The sequence below is a fragment of the Giraffa tippelskirchi genome, chromosome 13 (assembly GCF_054371585.1).
Source record: "Giraffa tippelskirchi isolate mGirTip1 chromosome 13, T2T-mGirTip1v1.2.pri, whole genome shotgun sequence".
In the NCBI taxonomy this organism is placed as follows: Eukaryota; Metazoa; Chordata; class Mammalia; order Artiodactyla; family Giraffidae; genus Giraffa; species Giraffa tippelskirchi.
This window is the reverse complement of record NC_137287.1, coordinates 23,632,641-23,660,619: the sequence shown is the minus strand read 5'-3', so window position 1 is coordinate 23,660,619 and position 27,979 is coordinate 23,632,641. Positions and strand designations below refer to the sequence as shown.

The window sequence follows — 27,979 nt, the reverse complement described above, 5'->3', positions numbered from 1 at the left end:
TTACTTACTTAAGGTCACCCACTAGATGCATAACTTTGGTAAAGTTTCACTTCCCTGGGACTCTGTTTACTCACCTGTAAGATGAGAGCAATAAAGTAGCTACTTTCAAAAGTGAGTTGTGCGGATTGAGTGAGATAGTGTAGAGACTGATAGCGCAGGCCTGGTGGATCTAGCATTCAGTCACGGTTAGCCATCAGTATCACTGTTGTTACAAATAGCCACAGGCTTCGATTAAGTGAAAGGTATTCCACACACTTCAAGAATTTGATCTAGGGGGAGAGTTGCTTTGTAGCTGATAGCATCTTGATCCAAACTATGGATGTCTAAAGGCCATTCTTGGCATGGTGCTTTGATAGGTTTCGGAGATTTTGGTACCCAAGAATTCAGGAACCTACACTTGAAAAAGTAACGTTGGAGCCACTGCCTCCAGCAGCCTCAGCAGAGATACTCACAGAACATCACAAACACGTCCCTTTCCTTGTCAAACACGACGACATTGAAGTTCTTCCCAACAAGCTGCTTAACCGGCCCCTGGTCCCAATAATTTGGAATTTCTTCACTGGATAGATGTTTCTAGGAAATAAATTTGAGACATTTTAACAGCCTCCAGAAATGGATTGGCAGTTGGGATCTCCACCCTGCCTAGAAACAATGGAAAATTTTCTCTTGTTTTTACAGCGGCCTTGAGAAAGTGTTTGAAATGCTAAGAAAGGTCATGAGCTGAATGTGCAACCTGGATTGTCCAGGGCACTGGAGTCAGAAGGCTGAGGAGGCAGCAGGGTCCCAAACCAGGGTGGATTCCAGAATTCTGAATACGTGATTCTTAGAATTCTTAGATGAGAGTGGGTTTCACATCATTAACCTCTAAACTAGTCTGTGTCCCTTCTCCCAAAAATATAGCTGTGCTCAATTATCCCAAGAATCAAACTAAGATCATTTATGTGACCTATAAAATATATATTATATTTTGTTTCCTGCCATCTTCTCCAAGCTCATCATTCTTTCCTTGCTTTCTTCAGCCACACTGGTCTATTCACTCAAAGGGCTAGCCTTCTTGCCACTTTCTCATTCCCACACTCCCTTCTCTATCAGAATTATCTCTAACTCAGCTTGGTCTTTCAGAATGATCTCAAAGGAAGATTTCCCTGACTCTCCCCCAGACTAGGTCACAGCCCTGCTTTCATAAATTCTCATAATACTTGGTACTTTTCCTGTATCACTTATTTATCATTTATATTTATTTTATGGTTATTTGATTAACATGTCCCTGTCTCAGTGGAAGGAATGTCACAAAGGACTTTTCTTCCCTTATCATTGAGTACCACTGAGTGCTGGTACATCATGAGATCTGAGTCAATATTGTGAACGAATGAAAAAATGAACTCAGTCCTTGCTTCTCTTTGAAGGAAGTGATGAAAAATCTCAGAACATATATTTTTCTTTGCAACCATTGTTCTCGGAATATCTCTTGAATTCACACCTTTCTCTCTCTGCACTGCTACTGCTTTGGCCAGGTAGCTTTTGTCTCTCATCTAGATCACTGTTATTACAGTGTCCTCTCTTTATCTCCTCCTAATCTTCTTCACACCTTTATTCTCCTAAAAGCAGGTTCTCCTTTCACAAGGCAAATGAGGCTTCCCATTGCTCTTAGAATACCAAATCCTTAATATGCTTACAAGTCTTTGCTATGTGGTCCTTGCCCAACTCACCAGCCTTGTCACCCACAATAGCTTCCCTCATCCCCTACCCCAACCTCTGGAAAGGACCTGAAGATTCTTTGTGAGGGAACATAAAAAGAATGGGGACTGGATGTGAGGGATGGGAAATGGAGAAAATGATGGAGAATTCGCAATGGGCCGGATCAGGCTCGTGACATCTTATAGGTCAGATGAAAGATGCTCATCTTTGTCCCAAGAACACAAGAGGATGTGCTGGTCCTTGAGAGGAACACAAATACCTCCTGAGATATAACCAGCATGAGAAAAAGAGGACAGGCAGAACTCCAAGTAGATTTGCAGATGTAGTGATAGAAAATGAGGGGCCCCTGTCTGAAACCTTCTATTTTCTTAATGATATATTAGAAATACTCAGCTCAGACTGAAAGTAGGAATGAGGTTTAGGAGAAATAGACTCCAAGATTAAGAGAATGAACACATTAGGTGAAATTTCTATAAATGTCAGAACATTTCTAAGAGCCCACAGGAGGTTTGGTTTGGGACTCCATGAAGCCAGCCTGCGTCAGGGTGATGTTCTTTGTCTCCAGGATTGGCCTGGAAGCAGTAGGAAAGTTAAGTGAGTTCAACTGGAGTTGTGATTGTGCCTGGAAAATGCTACAGGATGTAGAGGAGGTAGAAGGTGGAAGGGATGGAGGAGTTAAGGGAATCATCATCAGAGCGATGGACATGGAATCCAAGTTAACAAAGGAAGGCACTAAAGAGATTATGAAATGAGATCAGGAGACTGGAGCCACAAAAAGGGTAAGGGGTTGGAGCAATGTGGCTATTAGAGAAGGGAACTAAGAGGACAGGAAGGGTGAAATCAAGCTTTCAGAGGGGCTGCCATCTCTAGAGGATGGCCATAAGAGCAGGTGGCTGAGAGGGCATGGACACACCATAACTGGAAAAGAGATGAGGGTTTTGGATATTGACATCTCTGTAAATGAGGACAGAATAGGGCTGGAGGGCATGTCTGCATCCTCAGAGAGTGAAAGATAAGTGATCAGAACAGCCATGGGAGACAGGAGCTGGTGGTCTAAAGTCCAAAGGCATGGAATCTAAAGAATTTGGAGTTTTTAAAGGAGGAGAAATGGTTTAGAAGTGGCATGGAGGACACCAGCCTTACCAACTGATGTGTGGTAATGTTGTACATAAAAGAAAAATTAGCTTTCATTTGAGAAGGCTGCAGAGGAAGCAGTATCTGTGAGGGGATGGACAGAAGTAGAGGGAGCCCTCCAAAATAAGGTGATCATACATTCCTGTTTGCCTGGAGTGTCCCAATTTATTCCTCCCATTTAGAATACTTCTAAAGAATGCTCCCATTACTCTTAAAAGTGTCCAAAATAAAGAATATCATTACCTAACTCAGCAGGAAGTAACTCAGAGGGTGGTTGAGGATATAGCAAGAGCTAAATAAACAGCAGGTGGTTATGTAACGGGGCAACATAGTGTTTGTAGCCATTTTTTTGAAGCCTCTCCTCCTTAGTCCCTAGTCTTTGAGGTTAAGCCCTGATTGCTCCATATATGCCACCGCATCTTCTCCCTCAAGCAAGCATCTACCCTGGGCCCAAGTAAATCTCTCACTTTAGAGTCTGAAAGGAGAATAAGAACCTACTTTGAGAGGATGCCAGGCTGGGAGTGCTCATTTCAATTGGAGATTCCTATAGAGAAAATGTCTTAATTTTAAGAATAATGAATTAATGGTGGAATTATAAGGTCAGGACATATCAAAAGTTGAATAGATTTAAGACGGGGAGATGTGGGTATTTCATCACAAGAACCATAAGACTGACCTTTCCATTCAGATGACCCAAGCCAGCAGAATGACAGAAAAAGAATTATTTTTGAGGACCTCCCTGGTGGCACAGTGGATAAGAATCTGCCTGCCATGGCAGGGGACATGGGTTCAATCCCTGGTCAAGGAAGATTCCACATGCTTCAGGGCAACTAAGGTGGTGCACCACAACTACTGAAGCCCAGCTTGCCTAGAACCTATGTTGGGAAACAAGAGAAGCCAGTGCAATGAGAAGCCCAGGCATCACAACAAAGAGTAGCCACTGCTCACTGCAACTAGAGAAAGCCTAAGCAAAGCAATGAAGACCCAGCATAGCCAAAAAAGAATCATGTTGAGGTTCTGAATAAACGTTATCCAAGGACAGGCTTACCTTAGCCTTTCTATTCAGGAAGCTCTTGCCGAAATTCTGGAGGTTTTTGTAGGTTATTTCCTCGAAAGGCATTTTGTACGTTGCATCAGAGCTTAAGTTTAGGATTTGGATACATGGGACATCGACCTCTGTGATCCGGAAGTATTCGAAGACACGTCTATTTCTGGGCTCATCTGCATCCACAAGGATGAAAAGGATCTGCCAAGTCAAATGAAACCCATGTCTGTCTGGACTGGAGGTATGGAAAGGGCGAGGGAGAGAAACTGTTATAGTAGTAGTAGTTTGAGTTGCTCAGTCATGTCCGACTCTTTGTAACCATATGGACTATAGCCCGTCAGGTTCCTCTGTCCATGGAATTCTCCAGGCAAGAATACTGGAGTGGGTTGCCATTGCCTTCTCCAGGGGATCTTCCTGACCCAGAGACTGAATCTGAGTCCCCTGCACTGCAGGCAGATTCTTTACTGTCTGAGCCACCAGGGAAGCCCAGCAAGGCACTAAATGAGATGCAAATAGCAGTGTCTGTGGAGCACCTCTGTAAGGGCTCCTTCTCATCAGGTGTAGTCCTGAACACCACTGGATAGACAGGCGTTAGCAGCAGGCAAAACCAGCATCCTGGTTTCACCATCTTTGTGCAAGACAGCATTCATACAACTGCAGAAGTCAAGAGGTCCTGAGCTTTCATCTCAATTCCCTGGGCAAGACAGTAACTTCCCCTCTATGTGCTAGTTTTCTTATCTGTAAAGTGATAATTATAATAGTATCCACATTACAGGGTTTCTGTGAGAATGAAACAGGACACTGTATATAAAAGGCTTAGTTCAGTGACTGGGAGGTAGAAAATTGCTCAGTACATGTCAAGTCATTATTATTCTAAATTATTCTTCTATCTAGGAAATTCATAACTCATTCAATCATGCATTCTACACCTATTTGTGGAGTGGCTACTAGGAATTTTACTAAGTACTAGGGATACAAGGTAGACAAAATTCACGCCTTCATGGAGCTCATGTTCTAGTGGAGAAGACAGGCAAGAAATGAGTAAAGAAATTAATAAATTAGATAGCAATGAGTGAGTGCCAACTGGATAATGAGACAGGACGCTATGAGAGAGTGACTGCACAGACAGGGTGACATACGGGCTCAATAGTTCGTAAGAAGGTCAGGAAGCGTATCTGAGGAGGTGGCATCTGAACTTGGACCTGAGTGATGAGTAACTAGTCAGGGGGGCACTTATTTAAGCACTGAAAACTGTCACTGAAAAGGCCTGGGTGGGGGAATGGGGGACGCTTAGAGTGTTCTAGAACAGAGAGGCAGCCCAGTGTGGCTACAGCTCCATGAGGGAGAGAGTCATGGGAGATGGGGAGAGATGAGGTCAGATCTCCAGTGAGGAGCCGGGGATTGAAATGAAAGAGATGAGAAGTCGCTGAGGATAATAAGCCAGGGTGTGACATGGTGATAATTTTAAAAGACCACTCTGGTTGTAGGTAAGAAGAAAGTGTGGAAGAAGGAGACCATTTAGAGGCTCCTGCAGACCCTGGATTTGGACATTCTCAGGTCATTCATGATTCAAAATATTAAAAGTACTACTGTGTGTCAGACAGTCTTCCAGGTGCTGGGGAGACAGTAAAAAACAAAGTAGACATATTAAAACCATGTATATTTTCAATAAACATTTGTTAGAGGAGAACAAGATAAGGGGCATGACCTGTTGGAATAATATTTATCCAAACTGTATATCTTTGCCTCGAAAATGGAGCACAATCAATAAATGACATTCAACAAGCTTGCTAAATGGGATAAAGGCAATCAACAACCTCAATCTCTTGATATATGCCAAAATAAATTCTATCTAGATTAAAAAAATATATTAAAAAATTAATCTAGAAGAATTATGGCTAAGCAATTATGCTTCCCTGGTGGCTCAGTGGTAAAGAATTCGCCTGATGATTCAGGAGATGTGCATTCAATTCCTGGGTCAGGAAGATTCCCCTGGAGAAGGAAATGGCAACCTACTCTAGTATTCTTGCTGGGAGAGCTCATGGACAGAAAAGCCTGGAGGTACTGACCATGGGGTCTAAGAAGAGTCAGACATGACTTAGCAACTTGTTCTTGTTCAGTAGCTCAGTCATGTACAACTCTTTGCCACCCCCTGGAGTGCAGCACGCCAGACCTCCCTGTCCTTCACCATCTCCTGAAGTTTGCTCAAACTCATATCCATTTAGACAGTAACGCCATTCAACCATCTCATCCTCTGTCGTTGTCTTCTCCTCCTGCCTTCTATCTTTCCCAGCATCAGGGTCTTTTCAGTGGGTCTTGAATCAGCTCTTCACATCAGGTGGCCAGAATATTGGAGCTTCAGTTTCAGCATCAGTCCTTTCAATGAATATTCAGGGTTGAGTTCCTTTAGGATGGACTGGTTTGATCTCCTTGCAATCCAAGGGACTCTCAAGAGTCTTCTCCAACACCACAGTTCAAAAGTATCAATTCTTTGGTGCTCAGCCCTTTTTATTGTCCAGCTCTCACATCCATACATGACTACAGGGAAAACCATAGCTTTGACTATATGGACTTTGTCAGCAAAGTGATGTCTCTACTTTTTAATATACTGTCTAGGTTTGTCATTGCTTTTCTTCCAAGGAGCAAGTGTCTTTTAGTTTCATGGCTGCAGTCACTATCCACAGTGATTTTGGAGCCCAGAAAATAAAGTCTGTCACTGTTTCCATTGTTTCCCCACCTATTTGCCATGAAGTGATGGGACCAGATGCCATGATCTTAGTTTTCTGAATGTTGAGTGATAAGCTAGCTTTTTCACTCTCCTCTTTCACCTTCATCAAGAGGCTCTTTAATTCCTCTTCAGTTTCTTCCATAAGGGTGGTGTCATCTGCGTAGCTGAGGTTATTGATATTTCTCCTGGCAGTCTTGATTCCAGCTTGTGCTTCATCCAGCCTGGTATTTCTCATGATGTACTCTCTCAGCATATAAGTTAAATAAGCAGGGTGACAATATACAACCTTGACATACCCCTTTCTCAATTTTGAACTAGTCAGTTGTTCCATGTACAGTTCTAACTGTTGCTCCTTGACCTACATACAAGTATCTCAGGAGGTAGGTCAGGCGGTCTGGTATTCCCTTCCCTTTCCACTGTTTGTTGAGATCTACACAGTCAAAAGCTTTAGCGTAGTTAATTAAGCAGGAATAGATGTTTTTATGGAACTCTCTTGCTTTTTCTATGATCTAGAGGATGTTGGCAGTTTGATCTCTGGTACATCTGCCTTTTCTAAATCCAGCTTGAACATCTGGAATTTCTCAGTTCACATAGTGTTGAAGGCTACCTTGAAGGATTTTGAGCATTACTTTGCTAGTACGTGAAATGAGTGCCATTATGCAACAGTTTGAACATTCTTTGGTATTGCCCTTCTTTGGAATTGGAATGAAAACTGACCTTTTCCAGTCCTGCGGCCACTGCTGAGTTTTCCAAATTTGCTGACATGTTGAGTGCAGCACTTTAACAGCATCATCTTTTAGGATTTGAAATAGCTCAACCCGAATTCCATCACCTCCTCTAGCTTTGATCACAGTGATGCTTCCTAAGGCCCACTTGACTTCACACTCCAGCATGTCTGGCTCTAGGTGAGTGATCACACCATCGTAGTTATCTGGATCATTAAGATCTTTTTTTGCATAGCTCTTGTGTATTCTTGCCGCCTCTTCTTACTGTCTGCTACTTCTGTTAGGTCCATACCATTTCTGTCCTTTATTGTGTCTATCTTTGCATGAAATTTTCCTTTGGTATCTATAATTTTCTTGAAGAGATCTCTAGTCTTTCCCATTCTATCGTTTTCCTCTATTTTTTTGCATTGTTCACTTAAGAAAGCTTTCTTCTCTCCTTGCTATTCTCTGAAACTCTGCATTCAGATGGTTATATTTTCTTTTTCTGCTTTGTCTTTCACTTCTCTTAGTGACTAAGCAACAAAAAACTGACCATTATAACAAAAATAACAGGAAAGCAATCAGATTGTAGTCAATTTAATTACATCAAAAATCTAGGTTAAAATTGAATAAACCAGGAACGTATTGCTTCCCAGGTTGTGCTAGGGATCAAGAACCCACCTACCAATGCTGGAGACATAAGACGGGCAGGTTGGATCCCTGGGTTGGAAAGATTCCCTGGAGAAGGAACTGGCAAGCCACTCCAGTATTCTTGCCTGGGAAATCCCATGGATAGAGGAGCCTGGAGGGCTGCAGTCCATGGGGTCACAATGAGTAGGACATGACTGAGCACATGTGCATGCATGCACACACACACACACACACACACACACACAGGAATGTATTTACAACAGATGTTTCTGTAATTAGAACAACTTTCCTGAAGAACAATGAGGTGGGATGTAGCATGGACTTTAAATATGTTCGTGCGTAGTGGCTTTATTATGTGTTCATTTGAGTCTTCAAACTTTTTACTTGTTTTGTTTAAATTTCAGAATAATTTTCTTACCTTACTTCTTATAAAAATAAAGAGAAAAAGAAAGTAAATAGCATCCACAATCCAGATGGTAGTAACTACATAAATATGGATATAATATTTAGGAAACACTGATGTGTTTCAAATGATAATAATAAAAGTAAGCACTGTTTATTGTACATTTGCTCATTGCTTTACATAAAGCACTTCTAATTCTTGCTCTAATTCCCCACTTTTCACGGAAAGTGACTGAGACTGAGAGATTAAACTCATCTAAGATGAAATCACTTGTAAGAGGAAGAGAATTTGCACCGAAGCCTGTTGATGCTGAATCCCAGAACTCCAGCAACTGCTATCTGTACTGCTTCACATCTTCAGGCTTTTCACAGTCCCTGACCTCAGGTCTTTCCTTCCCCTCTCCTCCAGGCCAAATTCTAGCCACAGTGCAGTCACCCACTCTTAGCAGAGCCTGGTCCATCAAAAAAGCAGCTCAAACAATCATGTTACCATAGTAGACTTATTAAAAAGATGAGGGAAGAAAAAGCAAAGCTTTGGTGAGAAAGAAAGAGACACTGGGCAGGAAGAAGACTGCAAATCAGGAGAGTGGTATGCAAACAAAGATGCCAATTCTTCTTAGATTCATTTACAATCAGCAAAGCAGATGGATGGCATCAGAGTCTACAGGACTCCGATTCCTATCTAAAGAACCCCAAAAAGCAGTGGCAACTCCACAAACCTTGTTTTGGAATATCTTCGATGCCAACTGGTAATGCTGCATTATTATACGAAATGACTCAGAGCTTTTGGAGACAAAGAGCAACATGTGATTCAGGATGTTCAATTCGTAAATCAGATCCCTATTCTGAAATTAAAAAGAACACAAGTCATTCTGTGCACACAGCTACTGCAGCTACCCTCTTCCTGAGACCCTTTGCTCACTGACCTCAGTGTTGTATTCAATAACAAGATCTGTGAGTTGTTCTTTTATGAGTTTATTGAGGATTTGTTTGTTGATATTGTCATTAATAAGCTCCTGGCGGTTCACAATTCTTCCCTTGGACAAAAGAAGAAAAACATTAGAGGGCAGTAGCATCCATGACATAACCACTTAACAAATGTAAATAGCACTATTTTCCCCTTGGATGAAAGGGAAACACCATGGTAACAGGTGTGACATATAATCTAGATACTTAATAAATATAGACATCTGAGCAGACTAGCCTGAGGATGGAATATGGCTATGGGGAAGCCATGAAAAATCTCTGGTCTACAGAGCAGGAAGTATAGTTGACTGACAGCCCCATCTACCTTGCTCTGAAATCTCATCAATGTATTTGTGCTGATGCTGAGCAGTTTCTCACACACTGGTCCTAACCAATGAACTTTTCAAGGATACTAAGGCAAGCCCATTTCTGGAAGATGCAGTACTTCTCTTATGGAAGACTTTGATGAACATTCTTAGGACTACACTTCACCTCCCTTCCTTCCAAGGGTCAGATCTGCATCATGGTCTGATAAGCTTCCCCAGCTCCCTCTCTGTTTTCCTTCACAGGCATTTCCCCTAATTTTTGCATGACTAATCCTGCTTGATGACTGCTTCTCAGAAGGACCTGGATTAACACAGGAAATTATATAAATTCTCTGTAGCGCAGGATCAAAGTCTATGGGGGAAAGAGAAAAAAGTAGCTATCTCCTCATTTCTCTCTACTCCATCTCCTTCTCTACATCTGTACCAATTCCAATCTCTACTCCAAACATATTCCCTGGGCTCCTACAATAGTTTCCTAATAGTCTTCCAATTTATCCCCCTGCTTCCCTTCAATCTATCCCCTATACTTCAGCCAGAGTGATGTTAAAATATGACTCTTGATTAAACATAAGCCCTATTGTCCTCTGGATAAAGCCTACACTTGTGTCTGGTCATAATAATAGTTTAATGATACTAATTAAACTTACAGAGAGCTCAAGTTGTACCAGCCACAGTTCTAAACATGTTGTATGTATTAACTAATTTAATCCTCATAACATCTCATTGAGCCATATACTATTATTTTGCCCACTTTACAGTCAAGAAAATTGAGGCACAGAGGAGTGAAGTGACTTGCCCAGGGTTGCTAAGCTAATAAGATGTGGAGCCAAAATTCCAGCTCAGACAATCTGACTCTAGCGCCCATGTTTCTAAGCATTAACATAGACCAAATCTCTCCTAAATGCAATGCTAAGTTTGCTGTTTCATTTTTGATTTTGTGACTGGATTTGTTCTGCAGAGGGCTTCCCTGGTAGCTCATCTTATAAAGAATCTGCCTGCAAAGCAGGAGACCTGGGTTCGATCCCTGGATTGGGAAGATCCCCTGGAGAAGGGAACGACTACCCACTCCAGTATTCTAGCCTGTAGAATTCCATGGACTGTATAGTCCATGGGGTTGCAAAGAGTCAGACACGACTGAGCGACCTTCACTTATTCTTCAGAATTTAAAATTTTTTTGTATGGTCTAAATTTATCAGTGGTTTCTTTTCATATTTTCTATGGTTTCTGTTTTGCTTCATAAAGGGACTTTTCCCCTCCCTCCAAGGTTAGAAAGCAAATTCTCCTATGGCATCTTCTAGTCTTTCCACAGTTTCATTGTTATATTTTTAAATCAGGGATCAATCTGAAATATAGTTTGGTGGCAGGAATGACTTATGGATTTAGCTAAAGCTAAATTTAGCTAAAGCTAAAGCTTTAATTTTTCAAATGGCTACCCAATTCTCTCAATGGTAGTCACTGAATAACATAGTTTCCCTACTAGTCTAAAATATCATCTTTATTAAATACTAAATTTCAGTATGCATTTGGATCTACTTCTGGAGTCTATGTTGTCCACTCAAAAACACAAATCAGGTTATTTTATTATCTAGCTTGGAATCTTTCAGTGACTTCCATGGGCCTAAGTAAAAGTCAACCAGCATCTGGATCGTTTCATCTACTTCCTGTGCGGCCTTGAGCAAGTAACCTAATCTCTCTGAGCCATGTCTTTAAGTAACATGGTTATTGTAAGGATTTAGGTTTGTATGGGGAGGGAATAATGCATAGTCCAGGAACCAGACTACAGAGTCTAAAGTAACACTTCAGTAGAATTTTCTGAGATGATGGAATTGCTCTGTAAATCAATGATATTAAATATAGTAGCCGCTATCTACTAATAGCTAGTTTGATTGAAGAACTAAAATTTTAATGTTAAAGTAAATAGTCACATGTGACTAGTGGTTGCTGTATTGAACAGCTCAGATCTAGATCCCAGAGAGGGAGAGGAGGAAGATTTGTAATAGAGGTTAGACTGTGGAAAGCCTTGTGGGCCTCATCAATGACTCATATTTATCCTAAAAATTATAGGAAGCTGTTAAAGGGCTTTCAATTGGAAGGAGGAAAGTAACCATCATATTTTAATTTTGAAAAGATATCTCTTTAGAGGACAAGATAAAATGCGGTAGACCAGTTGAATGTATGTTGCATTAGGCTGTGGGATATGAATGGTTACTTGATCTATGATGGTAGCAGTAGAAAGAAGTGGATAGATTCATGGAATATTTTAAATTGAAAAATCAATGGGATTGGGCTGATGGATTGGTTATGAGGGATGGAAAAGAGGGAGGTGTTAGAATGATGCCTAGGTGTTCTGATTTTGTTTACAGAGGAGTTGGGAGTGATGGTGACATCTCACTATGAGATGATAGCATTTCCCTATGATTCATGATGTTGAACATTTGTATTGTGTTCATGTGCCATGTGTATGTCTTCTTTGATAAATCTGCCTATTTTTATTTATAACTGAGAAGATAATAAAAGAAATGTTTTTGACTCACTTTTCTTCAGTGACTGCTGGGTGGAATAAATGTTTCTGCTATTCACAAAAAGAGAGAGAATACTTGGATTTGGAAGGGAGATCGTGACTTTAGGCTTGACCATGTTGAGACATCTGGTGATGGATTTAAAGATCTGGAGACTAGAGAAGTCTGGCTGGAGATGGAGATTTGTAAATCATGGGTATATGGATTGATAGGAAAGCTTGGATGGACCAGAAGAAAATGCAGGGCAGAAGACTGAGCCTTAATTAATGACATTTACTGGTTAAGGAAAGGAGGAGCTCCCAGTGGGAAATGGCTAGAAAGATCAGAGAGACGTCTAGAGACTGATTTCCCAGAAACCAACTAGTCAATGCCACTTATTTCACAAGTGCAGAACCAGAATTTATACCCAAAGCCCATGCATAGTTCATTATTTTGAACTGGAGACCCCTCACTAGCAATAAACTCAAGACTTACCTTTTTGAACACTATAACACTGTCAAGGGTGACATGGAAACGCCCAATGGCATTTCCAATCGATATCACTCCAAACGTTAGCTCTGGAAAGTCTTTGATCATATCATAGAACAACTCTGCTACTTCTTCCTCTAAGTCCTGTTTGGAGAGAGATGTTTGATGAGGCTTTGACAGAAAGCAAAATGCCTGGCAATTTTTAAGGACAGGGTGAAAATGGTGACAAACTCATCTCTTCACCTTTCCAAGTTCTGTGGTTTTGGTAGGCTACCTAAATCCACCTTCACGGATGTTTCATACCCAGAATACTTCTATGGCTATGACTAAGGCCAAAATAGGCAAATCCACCGAGATGAATAGAGAGAATTGATAAACTTGACCTTTTCCAAGTATGAGAGTGAAGGCTGTAGTAACACAGTTGTTGAGACTTTTTATTAATAACATTTAGTCCTCAAATGGGCTTCCCTGGTGGCTCAGACAGTAAAGAATCTGCCTGCAAGGCGGGAGACCTGGTTTCAATACCTGGGTTGGGAAGATCCCCTGGAGGAGGGCATAGTAACCTACTCCAGTATTCTTGCCTGGAGAAACCCCATAGACAGAAGAGCCTGGCAGGCTACAGTCAGTGGGGTTGTAAAGAGCTGAACACAGATGAGCAACTAAGCACACAGGCACACACAGTCCTTAATTGCTTTCAGAAGAGGCCATTGATTTGATCACATGTAGTAGCAAATATGAACTTCATATTAAGATATGACTGTAGTTTCAGCCTTCATTCTTTAGCTTGAAAGAAAATTGCGGCCAAAAACAATGTCAAAATGTAATATGGGAGAGAAAAAAGTACAAATTCTCCCCGTGTATAAATATAACCCCGAAGTTCTGATTTCTGCTCAAAAAAGGGGAGGAGTCATCAAAGTTACAGGAAATGAGCCAAGATGTGTAAGAAACTCATTCTCCAAAAGCAAGGGCAGTCTGAAAATCATTTATTATTTGTTGATGTTCTAAGTGGACCTCAAAAAGATCAGTTATACTATCAAAATATATTAATGTCCTCTTCTCTCTCCCCATTACTGTCTGCCTTTGTAGTTAGCTCCTCCTGCCATTTCAGCTTCCACTTTTTCTTTATTTTTTATCCTTCCAGTTTTCCCAGAAAACCACTCATTGAAAAAGGAAGAATGGGCAGGGAATTAACCTAAATGGAAGACCTCTCCTCACCCCACCCACCCTCCCAGACATAGGAATCCTTAGCAACTGAGAAGCCACCTCCCACCTCTTGAATGCAGTACCTGGAAGAAACCGATGATGACCAAGGGCCTGGAATTCACAAACTCTGCTATTTCATTGCTGTCAGAGAACAGAAATGCTTTCTGGCTAATTTGTCTTCTCAACCAAACAACCAAGGCAGTAGATTCAACCACTCCTGGAGAGAGAGGTACAATTAAATGGATCCCACAGAAGTTTCCTCTTGAACTGGAGCAAGGCCTATCTTCCCCAAGTTAAATGAGTAGAAACTTCTTGCCTTAGATTACCACCCCTTGAAAGCCAAGGTTAGTTCTTCCTCTCTTCCCCAACCTGAGCCCCAAGGCTATAAACTTTAATAACAACAACTAAACTTTACTGAACACTTACCAAGAACCAGGCACTGTGCTAAGTAAGCATTTTGCATGTATTACATCTCCATAGTAACCCTATGGGATACATATTGAGGTTTCAACTTGCTATTGGCCACCCCACTAGTGAACCTGGGAATCAAACCCAGGAGGAAGCATGCCCAGCTGTTTTCTTATTCACCGTTCAAAGTGAAAGGAAGATGGATTTATTTTTTAAAACGTAAAAATTTAAAAGGTAAATAAAAAGACCAGCTAGTTCTGCACCCTTAGGAAAATTCCATTATCTCCCTGTGTCTCCCATTCCTTAGCTGAGACATGGATGTCCTCTAAGGTCATCTATCCTGACTTCCATTTCTCAGCTATCATATAGGAAATGCCAAGCTTACAGAAAGCTTCTAAAGTTGGGGCACATCTACCATATCTGGGAGACATAATAGTGTGCCAAAATGTACACACGGCTACAAATGGACTGTTTGCTAGGATCATAGATGTTATATGATGGCAGGTAATTAAAATATTATTTTCTGTCAAAGACTGTTATAGAATAGAACGGATCATTTAAAATGAGTTTATGAGCTAGAGCAATGTTAGTTGTGAGCAGCTTTGTACGACATAAAAAGGCCTTTATTCCTTCTCTCATGATTCATTCCTTCACTCACTCATTCATTTGATAAATATGCATTGGAGTGCTGTGTTAAGAGTGTTAGTGTTTGGTCCTGGGGATAAAATGGTGAACAGAAATAGGACGTTGCCCCTGCTGTGTAGCTCTCATTCTGTTGAGGAAGATAATTGTCAAATAATTGCACAAACAAGTATGTAATCACGCCCAAAGTTAGCATTAAAAAGCAAAATTCTGTGGACCAGTAGAAAAGATACATGACCTAGACTGTGAAGTTGAGGAGGAAATCCTGGAGGAAATCACTTATGAGCTGAAAACTGAAGGATACGTAGGAGTTAACAGGAAGCTGCTACAGAAGGAAAGGCAGAGAAAACAGGCTGTGCAAAGGCCCTGTGGCAGGACAAATTGCAGCCTGGGGCTTGAGGAATGCACTCTGAGTTGCTAAATTGTCTGAAAAGGACATTATTGTTAAATTGACTGGAAAGGGCACTAACTCTCTTTACTTACCTTTCCTAAGAACATTAGGCCTTTTAAAAATTTCTAATGAAGTATGTTTATGGGGAGAAAGGTACACAAATTATAACATACAGTTTGATGAATTTTCATAAAATGAACAAACATGTGTAAATACTGCCCAGATAAAGAAATAGAAAATTATCAGCCCCTTAGAAGTCCCCATGTGCCCCCTCCCAGCCTCTACCCTACTCTCACCTAGAAGTAACAATTATCCTAGCTTCTAACAACTTGTTCTTGAACTGCATATAAACAGAGTCACACAGTATGTGTTTGAGGATCTGGCTTCATTACACATGTGAGATTCCTCCATGTTGCACTTTTAGATTCATTCCCACTGCTGTGTAGCACTCTGTTGTGTGAATATTCTATGACTTATTTATCCGTTCCTTATTAATGGGAAATTGGTTTGTTTACAGTTTGGGGCTATTAAGGATTAATTCTTGGGCATGTCTCTAGGGGCACATTATGTGCACTTCTGTTGGGTACATGCCCAGGAGAATTTCTGGTCATGGAGACACAATGTCCAGCTTCAGTAGGTACAGATTAGGCCATTAAAAAGGTCACAGTGAGTCAGGCCTCTGAAGGTTCATAAGATGATGATGTGGTGGTCTCAAGGGTGGGGAGGCATCATGCCGACCTCAGACCATGGTTCCACTCACAGCAGTCACCCCCCCCAACCCAGATACCAGCCCAAGGTTGAAATTCTATTTTCACAGTGGTCCAAGCCATCTTTTAGGAAGAAAGAGGCACACATCATGAAAACAAACCCTTTCACCTAAAGGCTTTGCCTGAAAAAATTATTTTTTAAAGTAACCTGAAAGGAATTAGTTTAGAAATTCTGAAAATACCAAAAACGGTGACTAAAATCCCTCCAAATGAGTTTGCATTTCAGGTCATCAGAACCATTGCTCTGATTTCCCTCTGTACTACTCTCTCCCTCTGTCCACACTCCAGTCATGCCCTTGTCTTCCAGCACACTGGGCTTGGTAACCACCAGTCCCTCTACCTGGGCTGTCCTTTCCTCTCAGCTCTCAAGTACATCTCATCTTGCTTATTTAATCCTCAGTTTGGTCTTTTCCTACTCTCCTTTCAATCATTCTCTATATGAATAGAGAATACCTGTTGTATTTTCTTCATTGAATCTGTTTCTGAAGTTATGAGTTTTTGCTAACTTTCTCAGTAGCTCGTGAGGGATAACAGAATATGCCACCTCAAATTCTACTACTTTGGCATATTATTTTGAATTAAAGTTACTTGAGAAACAGCCGGTGCAAGAAAGATGCTCTGACTCTGCTTTATCCCTCTGAAAGCAGGAAATAAATCTCCCAAGTGGCGGTACCCTCCCAATACTAGCAGGGTGGATGACATCCTTATTACCACTCATAAGGATTTAAGGTCAAGAAGGCTATATAAACAAACCTGGTTACTTCCTCACTAATTTTCCACCCCAAGCCCCAAGTCCTCTTTCCTGTCAATTCTTCACAACTTCATTGTTTGTCTAAAAGGTATAAAATCTGCCTGCTTTGATCACTTCTTTTTAGCCTCATATCTTTGGGATTCTTGTACATATGAAATTAATTTCTCTTTTGTTAATCTCTCTTATGTCAATTTAATTATTAGACCAGCCAAAGAACCTAGAAGGGAATAACGGAAAAGTTTTCCTCCCCTACGTCTTGTAATGTCTGGTTCATAATAGGTGCTCAGGAAATCATGGGATAAATGAATGAGGTGAATGAATCACTAGATAACTCTGTTTGAGGGACCTTGATCTTGAACCCTCTTCTCTGGGATGGATGAACTCCACTTGGCCCTCTGGGCCCCATGGGACTGAGATAGCTCTGAACTTGGCAAACAGTTTGTTTCTGAGTGTCGGGCACTGTCCCCACTCTGCAGGTGCCTCTCCTGTCGCTCAGCTCTGAGCCAGAGGACACAGTGACAACTGAGGTGTGAATGTCGTGTCAATAATTAACTGGGGCCGTCACTCTGCTGCATATTTCCAGGCACAAGCTGTGAATGCATCATTAATTGAGGGCCTGGAGGCAGCCTGAGTCTCCCTCCCTCAAAGGAGATGGTCAAAGCCAAGTCTCCCACCATCAGTCCTTGGAGACCAGAGGCGAACCTGGACTTGACTCAACAAGGACTAAACCCAACCTGCATCTGAGGGAAATTTTCATAGAAGTCACAGTGTAGGAGGCCGGTAAAGTACCATCACCCGCTTGGCTCAGGGAAGTCCTGTCAAGTGGCAGAATTGGCACAGTCATTCTTTTTAGGAAGTGATAGATCAAGGCTGTCTCAAGTTCTCACAGCAAGTGCTCATCCTAAAATCCGGGCCCTGATTCCATCCCAATATTCCATTGCCTCTTTCCATGGTTGAGGGTCGTACTGAGGAAGAAGGAGATGGTCAAGCCTAGTACAAATAAGAGCTGGCTTCTTACCCCAAGCCTGCTGCAGTGGGCCCCTTCTAATATCACCCCATTCAAACACAAAATATGCATTAAAAAACCTAAGCATTCCAGGCACTGGACTAAGGTCAGAAAAGTAATAGTTTGAGGATAATAATAACCACACTGATGCTTTAAGCTGTGGTTTTGGAGAAGACTCTGGAGAGTCCCTTGGACTGCAAGGAGATCCAACCAGTCAATCCTAAAGGAAATCAATCCTGAATATTCATTGGAAGGACTGATGCTGAAGTTGAAGCTCCATTAGTTTGGCCACCTGATGCAAAGAGCCAACTCATTAGAAAAGACCCTGATGTGGGTAAAGATTGAAGGCAGAAGGAGAAGGAGATGATCAAGGATGAGATGGTTGGATAGCATCGCTGACTCAATGGACATGAATTTGAGTAAGCTCCGGGAGTTGGTGATGGACAGGGGAGCCTGGCGTAGTGCAGTCCATGGGGTCACAGAGTCGGACATGACTGAGTGATTGAACAACAACAATAATAACCACATCTGCCCTTTACTTAGAGGACAGAAAAATGTGCAGGAAGGATCCGTCAACTATAGCCCATGGGCCAAATCTGACCATCCATCTAATTTTATCAGTTATTTTTATTGGGACAGAGCCACATCTGTTTGTTTGTGTATGGCTCCTTTTTCAGAGCATCAGGAGAGTTAAACTGTTTCAACAGAGATTGGCCTGTAAAGCCTGAAATATTTACTTTCTGGTCCTTTAGAGAAAATGTTTGTGAATCTCACTGCTTATTAGCTGGGGAGCCTTGAGAGTTATTCCACTCTCTGCACCTCAGTTTCCCCACCTGTAAAAGCACCTCCTACACTGTGTCATGACATCTGAGAAGGGCCTAGAACAGTATCTGTAACACAGTAAATGCTTCAGACATGTGCACTTATCTTTCTTCCCAGGAACCCTCAGAGGTAGATACCTTTGCCATCCACACTTTACAGATGAAGCAATCAGAATTCAATGGAAGGAAGTGGCTGCTCCTCAGGTACATAGTGAGGATTTGAAGTCACAGTGTCCACCAGCTCTGGTAGCCTTTTCAGAGACCCCAGGAAAGGAGGTGAGATTGGATACTGCCCTGTGTTCTCAAGTGAGAGGTGAGATCTTTGAGGAGGAAGGACAGGTACTGTGGAACCACAGAAACAGGGCAGGCACCATGACCCAGGCAATCGGGGAGACTTCCTGGAGGAGGTGATGGTGACATTTCCTGAATGACGAGGAGGTTCCAGGCACTGGCTCCCAGCACAAAGAGGGCTCAGACAGCCTGGAAGCTGCTATGGTACAACCTTTTTACCCTTAGGTGGAGTTGGACCTCATCTGTCCTTTAGGATGTGAGGTCATCCTGAGAGCCTGAGTAACTCCATGAGCAGATATGGACTTTGACAAAGTAACTTGGGCTTTTATTCTTTTCACAGCCCTCCCCTAAACCAACACATTACAAAGGGCTCCTCGCTTGGGTCAGTGGGTGGCCATTGAGGGTTATCACTCAGTGCATAGGAAGCAACAGTCTTTATCCTTTCTGTCACTCCTTTCCTCTCTCCTCATCTCTTTCTCTTCTCATTCCCTCACACATCACCCTCCTACAAACCAGCTGGGAGGAGGCTTCAAGTCTTTTATGCAATCTGTCCTGAGGCAGGTTCTTCTGCAAGTCTGGCCTGTGTGTCTCACACTCTGTGTCCGTTCTGAGAGCTGCAAGGCAGCCTGCAGCCCCTGCACATGGTGGGCCTCTCCACTCCGCCCCTTTAGTTCTTGCAACCACTCTCAAATAGGATTTTTGCAAATATGCTAAATGCTGGGCCCTGCAAAAGACAAACTCAGTTTTCTGTGATTCAATCATTTAGCATACACAATGGGAACATTATACTAATATAGGAAGGGTTATGTTGGACACTTCTCTGTTCATCAGTTTTATTCCATCCATCTGTCCATTCATCTACACGTTATGCATACATTTTTGCATCCATATATTTCAGTTCAGTTCAGTTGCTGAGTCATGTCCGAATCTTTGCAACGCCATGAATTGCACTATGCCAGGCTTCCCTGTCTATCACCATCTACTGGAGCTTGCTCAAATTCATATCCATTAAGTCGGTGGTACCATCCAACCATCTCATCCTCTGTCCTCCCCTTCTCCTCCCGCCTTCAATATTTCCCAGCATCAAGGTCTTTTCAAATGAGTCAGTTCTTCGCATCAGGTAGCCAAAGTATTGGAGTTTCAACTTCAGCGTCAGCCCTTCCAATAAATATTCAGGACTGATTTCCTTTAAGATGGACTGGTTGAATCTTGCAGTTCAAGGGACTCTCAAGAGTCTTCTCCAACACCACAGTTCCAAAGCATCAATTCTTCGGCGCTCAGCTTTCTGTATAGCCCAACTCTCACATCCATACATAACTACTAGAAAAACCATAGCTTTGACTAGACAAACCTTTGTTGGTAAAGTAATGTCTCTGCTTTCTAAGATACTGTCTAGGTTGATCACAGCTTTTCTTACAAGGCACAAGCATCTTTTAATTTCACAGCTGCAGTTACCATCTGCAGTGATTTTGGAGCCCCCCAAAATGAAGTCTGTCACTGTTTCCATTGTTTCCCCATCTATTTGCCACGAAGTGATGGGACCAGATGCCATGATCTTGGTTTGTTGAATGTTGAGTTTTAAGCCAGCTTTTCCACTCTCCTCTTTCACTTTCATCAAGAGGCTCTTTAGTTCTTCTTGGCTTTCTGCCGTTATGATAGTGTATTCTGCATATCTGAGGTTGTTGATATTTCTCCCGGCAATATTGATTCCAGCCTGGCATTTCTCATGATGTACTCTGCATATAAGTTAAATAAGCAGGGTGACTATATACAGACTTGACATAATCTTTTCCCAATTTGGAACCAGTCTGTTGTTCCATGTGTGTTTCTATCTGTTGCTTCTTGACCTGCATACAGATTTCTCACGAGGCAGGTAAGGTGGTATGGTACTCTCATCTCTTTACGAATTTTCCACAGTTTGTTGTGATCCACACAGTCGAAGTAGATGTTTTCCTGGAACTCTCTTGCTTTTTCTATGATCCAACAGATGTTGGCAATTTGATCTCTGGTTCCTCTGCTTTTTCTAAAACGAGCTTGAACATCTGGAAGTTCACGGTTCACGTACTGTTGAAACCTGTCTTGGAGAATTTTGAGCATTACTTTGCTAGTGTGTGAGATGAGTGCAATTGTGCATTAGCTTGTGCATTCTTTGGCATTGCCTTTCTTTTGGATTGGAATGAAAACTGACCTTTTCCAGTCTGTGGCCACTGTTGAGTTTTCCACATTTGCTGACATATTGAGTGTAACACTTTCACAGCATCATCTTTTACGATTTGAAATAGCTTGACTGAAATTCCATCACCTCCACTAATTTTGTTCATAGTGATACTTCCTAAGGCCCACTTTACTTCGCATTCCAGGATGTCTGGGTCTAGGTGAGTGATCACTCCATAGTGGTTATCTGGATAATGAAGATCTTTTTTGTACAGTTCTTCTGTATATTCTTGCCACTTCTTACTATCTTCTGCTTCTGTTAGGTCCATATAATTTCTGTCCTTTATTGTGCCCATCTTTGCATGAAATCTTCCCTTGGTATCTCTAATTTTCTTGAAGAGATTTCTAGTCTTTCCCATTCTATTTTTTTCTTCTGTTTCTTTGCACTGTTCACTTAGGAAGGCTTTCTTATCTCTCCTTGCTATTCTTTGGAATTCTGCATTCAAATGGATATATCTTTCCTTTTCTCCTTTACCTTTAGCTTCTCCATATATTTAACACTTAAAAAAAATTAGGACCTACTATGTGTCACACTGAGGCACAAAATTCTTCAAAATTCCCCAGTGTTGACATAGGTCTTGAGGGTTTTCCCAGATGGTCCAGGGTCTAAGACTCCGTGCTCCTAATACAAGGAGTCTGGGTTCAATCCCTCATCAGGGAGCTAGATTCCACATGCCACAACTAAGGCCCAGTGCATCCAAATAAATGAATAAAAATAAATGAATATTTTTAAAAAGTGGGTCTTGACACATGTTAGGTTCTTAATAAAAAGATATGGAATAAGTGGGTGAATGAGTTAATGAAATGGATGATGACAGAAGCTTTAGCTTCTAGTTTAGTAGTCACCCTGTCCCAAACTCCAGAGAAGGCAATGGCACCCCACTCCAGTACTCTTGCTTGGAAAATCCCATGGACAGAGGAGCCTGGTAGGCTACAGTCCATGGGGTCTCTAACAGTTGGACACGACTTAGTGACTTCACTTTCACTTTTACCTTTCATGCACTGGAGAAGGAAATGGCAACCCACTCCAGTATTCTTGCCTGGAGAATCCCAGGGACGGCAGAGCCTGGTGGGCTGCCATCTATGGGGTCGCACAGAGTTGGACATGACTGAAGCGACTTAGCAGCAGCAGCAGCAGCTGTCCCAAACTCATCTTGTTCTAGCACATCCCAGTCCCCCTTTTGATCAATCAGTGTTTCCTTGGCCTGAGACCCCTTCAAGATCATTCTAAAGTGGAGGAGTGCAGTGGGAGTGGGGAGTTAGGTAAGCTGGGAACTCACTCTCTGGTCTTTGTAGTTTAGAAACCGTGTACCTCACTGTGCCATGTCATGTGCCTCCAGGGCCCACCAGCTCAGATACAAACTATGGTGGAAGTAACTACATGTCCACCAAAATCTATTTTTTTCCTTATGGTCATAGCACAGGGCCAGGTGGAGCCAGAATTCAGGCCAATGGGATGAGAATAGAAGTATTATTCACCACCTCCAGGTCTGGGCTATAGACTCCACTGGTGGCACTCCTCTGCCTCCTAGCACCAACTTCTGGCCAGACACAGAGGGAACAGCCAGAGAATCAGAAGTCCTAGGGGAGGACAGAGCCACAGGCTGAAAGGGACTTGGGTCCTTGAAAGATTACGTGGACCAGAAGCCCCACAACCAACCTTGGCTACAACTGGGTTCGGTGCAAGCAAGATATAAACTTGTAATTCTGTTAAGCCACTGAAATGCAGACGTTTGTGTTTCCATAGTTAGCATTCCTTTGATTGACACACAAATACCATTACCTTGGCAGCTGATGGGCTCTGATCTGTTGCCCTCAAAAAACAGCTTCAACTCTGGGGCCTTCTTGACATCAAACTCCTTCTGAAGTTCCTTCTCAACTGTGATGTCCACTTTGCCAAAGCCAATCCCGTTCTTGCCTTTGCCCATGATCTCCATGGCTTTGCCCAGCTCCTCAGCTAAGCTCCTGGATTGCTTTGAGGATGGGTTATCTGAAAGAGCCAATAAGAAGACAGAACTCACTAGAACCTCTCCTCCATCCCAGCTCCCAAGGAGGAGGCTTTGTTAAGTTTAAGCCTTTGTTAAGGCTATTTTTAAAGTTTAGGCCTGCTTAACTCCTGGGTTTTTCTCATGCTCCTCTGCTAACGGGTAGATTCAGAAATGTGCCAGGATATCACAGTTCATGAAACTGATCAGTTTGGGAGATATGCATCAGGGTTTTGGGGGTTCGGCAACCCTGGAAACAATACAACTTTGGGCAGTTTAATCTCTCAAAGGCCCACTTGCCTCATCAATAAAGTGGGGAAATGGTGGCTGTCTTGTGAAGCTGAGTCAAAAGATTCAACAATCAATTATATAGTGCTTATTACTTTCTAGGAGTTTTATGTGGATTAAGCCATTGAATCCTCCTAGTACCCCTATGGAGTGTGTGTATATGTGTGTGTGTGTGTGTGTGTGTGTGTGTGTGTGTGTGTGTGTTAGTTGTGCTCAATCGTGTCTGACTCTTTGCAAGCCCACGGACTGTAGCCCCCCCTCTGTCCATGTAATTCTCCAAGTAAGAATACTGGGGTGGGTTGCCATTTCCTTCTCCAGGGGATCTTCCCAACCCAGGTATCAAACCTGGCTCTCTCACATACTAGGCAGATTCTTTACCATCTGAGCCACCAGAGAAGCCTCTATGGCGTAGGTATGGCTATTATTATCTCACTGTGATATAGGAGGAAACTGTTGCACAATTGAAATGACTTATTTGCCCAAAGCTACATGGCAATAGGAGGTGTAGCAGGATGGGACTCACTCACTCTGGCTTGGGTGCTTGTGCTCTAACCTCCACAGGGACTGTCCTTAGCATCAGGCCTGGCACTTGGTCAGTATATAATGCCTTCTTATTAATACTGTTATTATGGTAAAAATTTCTATCAGAAATCATAGTAGAGGGAGAGAGAGTGAGAAGGAGGGAGGTGAGAGAAGAGAAAATGAGAGAAGTGGGTGGGCGGGCATGGAGAGAGAGAATGAGCACCATCTGGTGGAAATTCCTGGAGCTAACAGGACAGGTTCTGCACCTTCATTTGCCCTGTATCTGCATGTAATATGGCAGGAGACATGCTTGTGGAAAGGAGGCCAGATGTGAGAAGGGTAAGGGGATGGGAGGAGGTTATGATGAACCCCTCCCCACCCAGCTCATCTCCTTGGTCCAGAGTGTTGAAGAGACCTGACACTATTGATCAAGATTCCTTGGCCTCTCACATTGCCTGGTGGTGGGCTGGAAGTAGAAGTGAGGTGCCCTTTTCTGGAAAGAGCCCCAGGGGCCTAGCATGTGATCCCAGTGGCCGTAGAAGACTTCCTGGCCTAAACGGGAGGGGCTAAAAGGCAATCACATTTGTCTCCCTTCCTCCTGATAATGTCGTCAGACTGTATGCCTGTCGCTGGTCCTCACAGCCCAGTGTCTGCAGTAGGTGGGATGAGTCAGGGTAGGGGGTCACTGACGCCCTTTTAAGCCAGAATGCTTTATCTTTCTCAAACTCCCTTGTCCATCTGGAGCACGTGAAACCAGTGCAAGTCAATTTCACTGCCATGGGCAAGTTCCAAGCACAAGAGAGAGGGCTTTTGTAAAGCAAAACCCAGAAAGCCAGGCCTGGGACAGCTGGCACATGCCCCATTGCCAGTCAGCACTGCAGTTGCTGCAGTCAGCACAGCATTGCTCCGGTGATGGAACCCGAAAGTAAATGATCACTTTAATTAAACTCTCAATCAATGGACACAAAATGTGACTTCGCCTCCCTTGTAGATCAGTGCCTCTCCACTTCCTGCTTTGTCACCAGCATTGCCTTCGATACCCCATCTATCACCACCAGCAGGGGTTGGCCTGTTGCCAGCAGCTCTGGCCTGCGGGCCTCTCCTTTGGCTTCCTCACAGATTTGGCCAAGCCTGGCTCAGGGCTGCTGATTGACATAACATCCGAATCTGAGCTTCTAAGCTTGGGACAAGAGAAACACTTGGAATGATTGCCCAAACAGTGGAGTTTTTGAGGTTCCATACATAGCCCAGTGCTTTTTGGTGTCTAGCATGGAAGTGAGAGAAAGAGACTGTGACAACTGGGAAAGTTGGATGGATGAGACCTACTAGTTACAGTAATGGGATTCATTCATTCACTCATCTGACAAATCTTTTTTAGAATCTCCCATGTGCCAGGAAGTATTTTAGGTATTGAGGACTTAACAATGAACAGACTGATAAAAATCACTGCCCTTATTGGAAAAGGCAGATAATAAAGTAAAGAAACAGGCTATATTCTATGTTAGATGCTAAGTGCTATGGAGAAAAAAGAAGCAGGCATGGAAGTTGGGAGTGTCTGGGAATGGAGTTTAAGTAGGGAGGTAAAAGGAGGTCTCAGTGAGAAGAGGCTGGAACATTTTAATATAGACTGAAGAAGATGGGAACAAGCTGTGTGCTCACTCACAGGAGGGAGAGAGTTCTAAGCAAAGGAGCCATATGAGCAAAGGCCTTGAAGTAAGAGCACATGCAATGTGTCTGAGGGATGACAAGAAGTCCATTGGGTCTGGAGTAGAATGACACAGGCCTTGTAGACCACTGAATAGACTTTGGTCTTTCCTCTGAAGCTTTTGGAAATTTACTAGAGGGTTTGGAGCAGTGTTAGATGTGATGACTTATACTTTTACTGGATTGTTTTGAATGTTACATGGAGATTAGACCACAGAGGAAAAAGGAGGCCAGCTGGAGGCCACTGTAATAATCCAAGTAAGAAATGTTAATGGCTTGAATCAGGGGAGGGCAATGGAGGGGGTGAGAAGTGGTCAGAGCCTCGAGGGGTCTTGAAGGAGGAATTGACAAGGTTTATTGATGGATTGGAGGTGGAGTGTAGATGAAAGAAATCAAGGATGACTCTGACATTTTGACCTGAGCAACCAGAAGGACGACAATAGTGATGATGATGGTAATGACTGTGATGATGATGGTAGTATTGATAACAAGATAACAACATTTATTGGACACTTACTATGCCAAGTACTTTGCTAAGTGTTACATGCATTATCTTGATTAGTCCTCAGAATAAGCCTAGGAGTCATCTACTATTGTAGATAGTCATCCACTATTACAGGTGGGGAATGTTAGACAAGGAAACAGAAACCCAGAAGTCTCACAGCTAGTAAGCATTAGGCCAAGACTCAGCTCCAAGGCTGGCTGACTCCAAAATCCATGCTCTAACTGACCTTGTAGGCAAACCAGACAAAAAAATGCTCTTTTTCCCTAGAGGGGTAAGTTTCCAATCTCCCCTGCTCTGGGTGGTTCATATTAGAGCAGATAGACTCTGGAGAACTAAATATACCTTTTATGTCCAGTCCTGTTTACTAGTTTCTAGCTTTTTAAAGTTTGCAAATCAGTGTTTACCTCTGGATCCTTGAATGCCAAGCATGTAAAGGTGAAATGAATGCATACACCCTCAGATCTTGGTGACTATGTCTTATGGGGCAGGGAGTCAATTCAGCTGTACATTGGAACCTGAGCAAAGCAGTGCCCAGTGGACAGTGGATGGGCAAGAAGCCCTTTGCTGGGAGCTCCTTCAGTTTTAGCCCTCTCCTCAGGTTCTAACTAGGGTCCATTGTCTGGCACATACTAGATACTCAATGAACATGATTTCCTTAGGTTGTTTCATAAATCAGAGACAGTTATGGTGGCTTACAGCACCTGTGGTCCAGGAAAGGTCTTTTTTAAACATCTCTGAACCTTAGCTTCCTCGCCTATAGAATGGGGATAGTGATAGTTTCCATACTTTAGAATAAGCCTACATAGTAAGAGAAAACAAGCAAAGCTCTGCTACAGAAGTGCCCAATAAACATTAAGCATTATGATAACATGCGGGAAATTCATGGTCTTGCTCTGACCAGATGTTCTCTGGGGAGGAAGGATCCTATGTAGTTATCAGGATCTTCAGCAAATCTTCTGGTTCCTGGGGAAAGGAAGATAAGCCATCTAAAACAAGGCTGAGGCCTACTCTGTGGCTCTCTCATGGGTTTTGGGGTTGAGCAAATGGCACCCAGGGTCCCACTGGAGTTGGCAGTGGCTCTTGAGAGTGTGCCTAGTGTGTAAATGTGTTAATGGCTAATGGACCTAGAATCAATGTTTGCCTGGGCCTTTAGTAGGTAACCCTATGCTCCCTTATCGCAGCAGCCAGTGTGGGTCAGGGGAGGGGCTGACGGATGGGGGAGGTGTGAGTGTAGGGACTGGAGATTAGCGCCCAGCACAGGGAGCTGGAGTCTGCCTTTCTTTAGACTGTGGTTCTCAACAGGGCACATTTGGCCCTATCTGGAGACATTATTGGTTGTCACATCTGTAATGCTACTGGCATTTAGTTGGTAAAAGCAAGGGATGCTACTAAATATCCCACAGTGCACAAGACACACACACCCCCATCTCACACACGCGCACGCGCACACACACATACATAGAGAGACAGCGTAAGGATTAACCAGCAGAAATGTCAACAGTGCTAAGGATGAGAAACCCCACTTTAGACCAAGTTCAAGATCAAGCATGGAAAAGGATTATGAGTATAATACTCTCACCATTCCATAGGATGCTTTATAGTACTCATAGGTGATAAGGACTTCAGGATGGTCTCCAACTCCCAGCTCCTCAGGGTCTAGCCAACAAGTTTCTTTGACCATTGAAAAGGCCTACAAAACTCTAAAGATCTGCTCCTTACCCTTCTGATCTTATTTCCCACTACTTTTCTCTTCAGCAACTCAGCTTAGCCACCCTGCACATTCCCACCTCAGGGCCTTTGCACTTGCTATTCCTTCTGCCTGAAATTTTCTCAGGTTGCT

General features: G+C 42.7%; 1 protein-coding gene across 1 annotated transcript in view; it reads right to left on the bottom strand.

Annotated features, from left to right (window-relative positions):
• The window catches only part of PDILT (protein disulfide isomerase like, testis expressed), a 55,213-nt gene that overhangs the window by 7,170 nt on the left and 20,064 nt on the right, over positions 1-27,979 (bottom strand). Inside the window, exons 3-9 of the mRNA XM_081554652.1 lie at positions 22,919-23,125; positions 13,928-14,061; positions 12,648-12,785; positions 9,289-9,399; positions 9,082-9,207; positions 3,881-4,078; positions 453-573 (exon numbers count right to left, since the gene is read on the bottom strand). Of these exons, the coding sequence (XP_081410778.1) occupies positions 453-573; positions 3,881-4,078; positions 9,082-9,207; positions 9,289-9,399; positions 12,648-12,785; positions 13,928-14,061; positions 22,919-23,125 (1,035 nt within the window). The remainder of the gene's footprint in view (positions 1-452; positions 574-3,880; positions 4,079-9,081; positions 9,208-9,288; positions 9,400-12,647; positions 12,786-13,927; positions 14,062-22,918; positions 23,126-27,979) is intronic.